Genomic DNA, 7,925 nt, shown 5'->3' with positions numbered 1-7,925 from the left:
TCTGTTGATGCTGCATGGAAATTTTTGGAAAATTGTTCTTTTTACAGACAGTTGTGTATTTACATTATTTTTTGTATTTCTCATCCCTGTTTTAATATGGGACACTAATGGGGACTTGGAAACATTGGACCAATATTCTGTGCTGTCCTTCAACCCTTGAAAGATCACTAATGGGATTGCAAAGAGCGTAAATCAGAGCAGAATTTGGCACAGTGGAATTGTTTTTAAGATTCATTTGGCTCGCGTTGCTTATCACTTAAAGTCAATTTTCTATTTGTGATAATTCTATTGATTGCTCTGGCAAACGGGAGAAGTCACAAACGGAGCTTGGTTTCAAATGAGGACTAAGCAGAAAGAGGCAACGTTCTAAAAAAAAAAAATACAATCAACCAACCATGCACATGCACACATACCAGGAAAACATAAGCCCCTGAAAAATATCTTTTTTGGGGAGGGTGACAAAACAACAAACCTTAATTCTTCATATTTTCAAAGCACTGTAAAAAACAATTGTCATTATTTGCATTATACACACCGGGGGACTTAAGACAAAGAAGTTAAGTAATTTGAGCAAGGGCACGCAGCAAATCAGAAGCAAAACTAGGATTAGAACTGTCTCCTTGTGCTATACTTAAATCAACTAAACTAAACTGCCCATATGAAACAAAATTATCTCTAAATAGGTTTTTTTTAAATTTTGCCATGAGACACCAATTGTTTTTTTCAATTAATGAGATGATACAGCAACATAAAATTAAACTCAGGTAACAGTACCTGAGCAGACATAAGAAACTGGAAATTTAAACTGGTGTCAGTGGTCTAGGTTGTATACATTAATTTTTTTATATATATTATACACATACATACATACATACATACACACACACTCTCACACACAAAACAGGAGTCTCATTAAAAGTTAAGTCATCTTTCAGTTTGGTTTGAAGAAGGACCTGTATCTTAACCACATTCCAATGTTGGCAGGGGGTGGTCTTTTTATAGATTACTGTAACGGCTAAAAGATGAGCACTCATACTTTTTCAAAGCACAATGGCACTGCAAGGAAAGTGCTGGTGGGCTCACCAGCTATATGCATGGACCCTTATCTGTAACCAAAGATGAAATTGTGAGAGTTGCTGAGCATATGCAATTTCCATTGTAAGTTCTCAACTTCCAAGGATCTGGCTCTAAATTTGGTGATTTAAACAGCTACAGTCCTTTAAAGTCAAGCTGGCTGTTTAAATTCCTACAGCCACCCAAAATAGATAAGGCCCCATGATTCTCTTGCAGTGACATCACTTTTGAGATAGCATCCTGGTATTCGTCAGGGTGCACTTTATCCCCTAAAGGGTCTGCAAAACAAAACAAGATGATTAACTATTAGCACTTACAAACCAATAGGCATGTAAAGACACACAGACAAACCCTTCAACTATAGGACAACTAGACAGTATTAGTAACCAACCTCACAGTTCCATTTGTTAAAAGACTTGATTGAATGGCTTCCTTTAAAATAAGAATTTTAGCAAAAGGTATTGAAGAAAAACGACAACCAATTTGCAAAACTTTTCTCTTTTTATATTTTAAGAAAATTTATTATTTTAAAATGGTCCTTATTCAGCAGATCAATTTGTGACACAAAAATCATTTATATGTGGAGGATTAGGGATAAGGAACTGTTTTTCTGAAAAGACGGCAAAATTCCAAGAGGAAAATCTCCAACAAGTACTTACTATTTCTAATGCATTAATATGTCATACCAACATATCAAAATGCTTCAAAACATAGAATTTGCAATAAAAATGGTTGCATGTAAAATTGAAACGTTTCTTTAGCAATTCAAACTTAATAATGCTATTAATATAGTATGCCTCCAATTATAAACAACTATACCAATACAGTGGGAATCCCTGCATATCCTGTTTTATCACCTGTCAACTATTGTCCATGGACAAGATCTTTCTTCATACACATTCTATAGTCTGAACACAGCAGTATATACAAATATGCGTGGATGGACACAATACCCTGATATCAATTATGAAGATATGCACTGGATAAACATACCATACACAGTGTCACAAAATACTTACAGAACAGCTATATTTACTTTCACCCCAAAGTCTCTTAAAATGCTGACAGTTAATAGACCATTTGTCAGTTACATTTTAACACTATACATCTTTGTCCTTCATGTATCCTTCTAAAGGAGAAATGAAGGGAAGAATATTGGGTCTTTGGATTTTTCAGACATTTTCCAGAAGCCAGCCAAATAAAGGTTTATTCAGAAGTCTATCCCCATCAGACATCTTCTCCATCATTTCACAGTATTTCAGCACTGCTTGCAAGAGATCTCCCACTTTCCAGTCTCTCTCTCTCAGTCTTTTTGAAAGCTAGAGAAACAACAAAAAAATATTTAAGCTAGTGAAATAAATAGCTTGAATAATTGACAGTTATGAAAATTCTCCTTGAAACATCAGATCTTATTAGAAAACCAGCTGTGAAGAGTTAAACATTATTCCACAGCTATAAAAACAAAACTTCCTCAAGGACCAAACATTTTTTTTAAGTTAGTTTCCATAAAAATTTCTTCTCAAGGAAGTGACATTTTCAAGTGATATGGTCTCACAGCAATGTGGTCTGTGGTTGATGGGGATTGCAGAAAACAGGAAATTCTGAACTTAAGATTAATACATTTGCTACCATCCCCAATAGTACACATGTAATACTGTAAAAGACAAAAGTTAGGATTAATATAAGGATGTGGATTTTCCTTTCACAACATATAGTGTGGTTTGGTTGGTATATATACACTCTGCCCTCAACGGAAACACAGTCTCCAGTTAGGAAATTTCAATGTCTCCAAAGAAAACAAACAAACAAAAAGTATAAGTTGAACTTCCACTTACAAGCAGAGTCAGTGTAGTTGGAAACTACTTTTCCCTCAGAGATCTGAACCAGGAATCCTCATATATTAGATATATACTAAGCACTGTGAGACAGTGACAAATTAACATGTTTTGCAAGCCTCAAGTTTTACAACCTTTTATTCTGGTTTCTTCCACCATTGCACCCACTGTTTTTCTTTACATTTAGCTCATCCATGCTTGTCTTCAGTAACTGAAGGCTGTTAGCCCAGCTTGAATCCCCTCTCTAACAAATATTCCACATCAAGAGGAAATTAAAATACAAAATAGATTTATAGCACATCTACCACTCTTGTCTAAATGAGTAGAGTAGATCCCGGCAAATATTAAAAAACTGGCAAATACTAAATTTAATTTTTTGAGGCACAGAAACTATTAGCAAATGATGTTGAATTTGGAAAACAGTTATGGCCAACCAAAAAAAAAAAAAAAATCAAAAAAAAGTCATAACACATTTTTTGACTTTTCACTTTTTTTCCAGTAAACAATTTTTGAGCACACACCGCCTCCTGCGCCTCCTCTACCATTTTTGCCAAAGCAAAAAAAAAAAAAAAAAAAAGCGCTCTTCCTGCCGTGCACCCCCAAGGATCCTCTTGCGCACCCCACTTTGGAGACTATTTCATGAAGATTCCAGAAGTGAGGTTGCTCAATTGTCATAATCCAAACATAAATTTGGCTGATGTTCTTAAACCGAATTATTTTCTAGTGGCTAAGTAAATATATTGTAAACAGTTTATCAGTTTTTGTAATTCATATACTGGGAAAGTAAAAATATAATAAAATAAAGATACAAAGACGGCATCTGGCTCTTCTAAATCTTATTGTTTCAATTCAGGGTTCAAAGTTCAAGCCCATACTTTCTTCATCAGACTGGTCTATTTCCTACTGTCATCAGAACAGCTATATATTTCAGTTTATTCAAGTAAAAATGAGGTATTTTTAAATGGGTGGATGGAGACCAGGACGCCTATAATAGTTAGGTCCAGTTTTGTTCCTTTGAGTCCGCAGTTTAATTATTTTTCCCTCTATAAATGACTGTCATCTTTATTAAAGCTATTTATATTGCTCACTGTTTTTTGTTTTTTTTTCCCCTTTTTAAATTGTGCATTTTCCAGAACTCTCTTGAGCTTCCTGTTACTGCATTTGATGAGTGGTAGCAAGCGTTAAGAATAATTTGGATTCTTCGTTGGGTTTACAGAAAAGGGATATGGTAGCTTTATTAAGTGTGCATGATACTGAGATGAGAGTTGTTTTCATTAAGTGAGTTATCATTTGATTAAAAAACAAATTTGATTATTAAATAAAAAAATTGATTATTTTTCCCTTTTTTAAAATAGTTAAGGGCCTGATCTAATGTGTATAAAATTCACTGTGACAAGCCCCAAGACAGTAAGCCCAAAAGGGGAAGGATATAAGTCATATGTTCAGATTTTATGAGATCTTTTAGTAGGAGTTGCTCTGTTCTCTTGGTGTCAAGGATTGTCAATTTCAATTTAGTGGCATCTCATCCGACAGCTATTTCAGAAGTACTTCTATTTATATATTAGTATTCAAGTTATGGCAAGTTGGGGAGGTGCTGTGTACTTCTGAATAGTAGGTAACTTAAAGTATCTAAATAAGGATTTAGAGGCATGAAATTTTAGGCACCCATTTTTGAAAATCAGTTTGTATGCCCACAACCTCCCCCCCCCCCGCCCAATACTGTATTTAAACAATTACATCATATTCTTTATAAAAAGACCTTGTGGGGTTAAAATACTGTTGTTCACTTTTAAATCTTATTTATATTATATCATCTTCAGGGCAGGAACTGTCTTCTACTGTCTTCTACACTGCATACTACTACTCTACCACTACTGTACAGAGCCTAGCACAATGGGGCCCTGGTTATAGGCACAAAAACAGCAAACAGAATAAATACAAAATAAAGAAGTGAAATGCACAGAGTTCGGAAGTTTAGTGTTTTTAATTCACTGAAAGAACTGAAATCAAAGGAGTTACTCTAGGACCTAGAATTAGGACCAATATGCTTGGTGTTTACTGGTTGATATATCTGATTGTTTGTTGGGAATGTTAAAATGTTTTTATGGAAAGTAATCATATCTGGAAGAAATGATTTAGTTGGGGATTAGGTCCTGCTTTGAGCAGGGGGTTGGACTAGATGACCTCTTGAGGTCCCTTCCAACCATGATATTCTATGAAATAATGTTAATAAATAATAAACAAACAAACAAACAAACAAACTAGCGTTTATGCAGTACTACATAAAGTGCTCTGAGAAGCCAGATAAGCAGCATTTTCCCATTTTACAGATGAAGAAACTGTGCATAGGAATCAAGGTTGGTTTTTCTTTGTTTTTTTAAAGGAAACCTCGAAATTAAGAATAATGCCCTGATTCTGAAGTGGGGCTCTGGATAAACTGTCCACACTGAAACTATAACAGGAATGAAGCCCAAATGAATAAGAACAAATGAAATTTTAAGAATCACTTTAGAAAATCTTTCATCCTCCAAACCTTCAATCCTCTGATGACAGTTTTCTGAGTTATCCAGAAATGACACTGATGCTACCTTGTTTCAAACCATAGGCAGATAAGTGTTATTGGGTCAGATTGGTCGTCATTTGTTAGTTAAGTTCAAGCATAAATCTCACATGGTGCATGAAAAGGTTACAAATCTGTGAGAGGCACTCTATTTCCCCAGTATATCCTCTGACTCCCCATTGTTATCCCATTTGATTTCACCCAACACGTTACTACAGGATTCTAATTTTTTACCTGTGGTAATTCAAATATTTCAACCCACTTCAAAATAAGGTACTGGGAAAGCTCAATAAATATACAATATCTGGTTTCAGTAGTCAGTTCATATTCTGATGCTTTCTGAACTGTGTGACCACTACCTCCCAGTGTAGCACGCATAATGGCAAGCCAGGATTATGTTTACCAGAGCCCCATCACTTAAAATGATTGCCCTATCCCTTTAAGGGTTTGGAGTTCTGCTGACTTGATTAATGATTACACAGTTGGGAAGCAAAGTGAGGTCCCAGGAGAGTATGGTGTGCTCTACTGGGGATTGCACAAAGCTATAAACCAAATAATTGCAATTTAAGTTCACTTGTATGGATAAGGTCTTGGCAATGGCAAGGGTCAATTTTTTGCTAACAAACAAATGCTGCAAAAATAATGCTTGAAAATGCAGTCCATTCAGTTAAAGGGAAACTTTTATATTTTATCTGCTTTTGATTAAATTTAAATGAAATAAGTCATTAAAATATATGGTTAACTGAGCACTTGATACAATTCTGTATATGCTATATTCAGAGACAAACAGGCTCTCATTCTCTCTAAGGATTAAAATAATTAAGTAATTTATCTGAATACCTCATACTTCATTGGCAAATGCAGCAGAAACAGATAATAAATACTATAAAAAAAATCTAATCACACTTTGCAATCACATGGCAACACCGCAGTACTCACGAGAATGAATTCCTTCGTAGCAGTGTCATGAAAACGAAGCTCAGACACCTCTGTTTCAGAAGCCGCTAGCCACTGCAGGGTCGTTCTCAGCTGGGGGTCCACCATATGTGGTTCCATGTCAACATTCACTATTAGCAATGCCTTTCCTACTTGCCCCACACCTAATATTAAAAATAAAACAAACAATCAAATCTGCAAGTCAACCCCAGACTCTTTTGAGACAGGTGAACTAGATATTTAATGAAAATGTATATATTAAATACCTCACTTTTAACTCTCATTTTAACAAACATATTTTGATCAAGTAGCAGAGATTAGAAAACACACTGGTCTGAAAGCGTCCTATTCTCCTATATAGGTTGGGATGGGGAAGGGAAAGCATTACTAGCTCCACAACCTGTGGCTGAACTAAAGCATACCTGAAGGCAGAAAGAAATCTAATCTTGATTTAAAGAGTCCAAATGATGGAAAATTTACCACATCCCCTGATAGTATGTTTGAATGATTAATTGCCCTCAGTTAAAAATCTGCATTTTACTTCCAGTCTGAAATTGGCTAACTTCAACTTTCAAACACTGGCTGTTAAACTTTCAACTGCTAGATTAAATAGCCCTAGTATAATATAACTTCTCTCTGTACAAATTACAGAGTGATCAAACTGCCTCTTAACCTTCTATACAAAACACTAAATTGACTGAGCTCCTTTAACATTTCACTGTGAGACATTTTTTCAGAACTCAAAACCATACTTTCTACTCTTTTCTGAGTCATCTCCAATTTTTCAAGATCCTTTTAAAAGTATATGTACCAGAATTAGGCGCACTATTCCAGAAGTCATCTCACCAATGCTAGATAGAGAGGCAATAGCCACCTCCCTACTCCTGCTTGATGTTCCACTATTAATACAACTAAGCATCATGTTAGCCCTTTCTGCCACAGCATCACAAAGGCAGCTCATATTTAGTTGGTTATCTGTGACGACCATTGCACCCTTTTTGGAGTCACTGCTTTCCAAAATACAGTCCCTCTTCCTCTAAGTATGGCTTACATTCTTTCTTCCCAGATATACGACTATTTGTATTAAATGCCTGTATTAAAGTACACAGTTTACATCAGTTTAGCTTCTATAGGCTTTCATGGAATAATTTATATAATTCTATTGTAGCACACAATTTAATTGAAATTCACACCAATGTGGCAAAGCTCAGCAAGGAGGAAGAGAGATCCTGTAATGAAGAGGACTGCCCGGCCTCTGGGGGGGAAAAAAAAAAAAAAGGAATGCAACTGACAATGGGGGAACCAAGAGTTAATAGTAGGTACACATTTGGCAGACAACAGGGAAATGATTTGGCTATATGCCTGGAAGCTTGACATGTCATAGGAGGAAAATGCTAATTTCAGAAAATCCCTGATACTCAAATGGATTGAAAGTGATGTGGTAACATGTCTACATATGATGGACTTGCCCAGTGATTACATGCTTTTCGGTTTCATATGCTACTTATTCACTGAGGAAA

At 35.5% G+C, this 7,925-nt stretch overlaps 1 protein-coding gene across 2 annotated transcripts in view; it reads right to left on the bottom strand.

The window, feature by feature from the left end:
* Positions 1-883: 883 nt before the first annotated feature.
* AKAP11 (A-kinase anchoring protein 11) overlaps positions 884-7,925 on the bottom strand; it is a 37,259-nt gene continuing 30,217 nt past the window's right edge. For both annotated transcript variants that reach the window (XM_034758422.1, XM_034758421.1), the window contains 2 exons: positions 6,409-6,569; positions 884-2,393 (listed from right to left, as the gene is read on the bottom strand). In XM_034758422.1, the coding sequence (XP_034614313.1) occupies positions 2,247-2,393; positions 6,409-6,569 (308 nt within the window). In that variant the 3' untranslated portion in view covers positions 884-2,246. The remainder of the gene's footprint in view (positions 2,394-6,408; positions 6,570-7,925) is intronic.

This window comes from Trachemys scripta, chromosome 1 (genome assembly GCF_013100865.1).
Source record: "Trachemys scripta elegans isolate TJP31775 chromosome 1, CAS_Tse_1.0, whole genome shotgun sequence".
NCBI lineage: Eukaryota > Metazoa > Chordata > Testudines > Emydidae > Trachemys > Trachemys scripta.
This window is presented reverse-complemented; position numbering and strand designations above follow the sequence as displayed.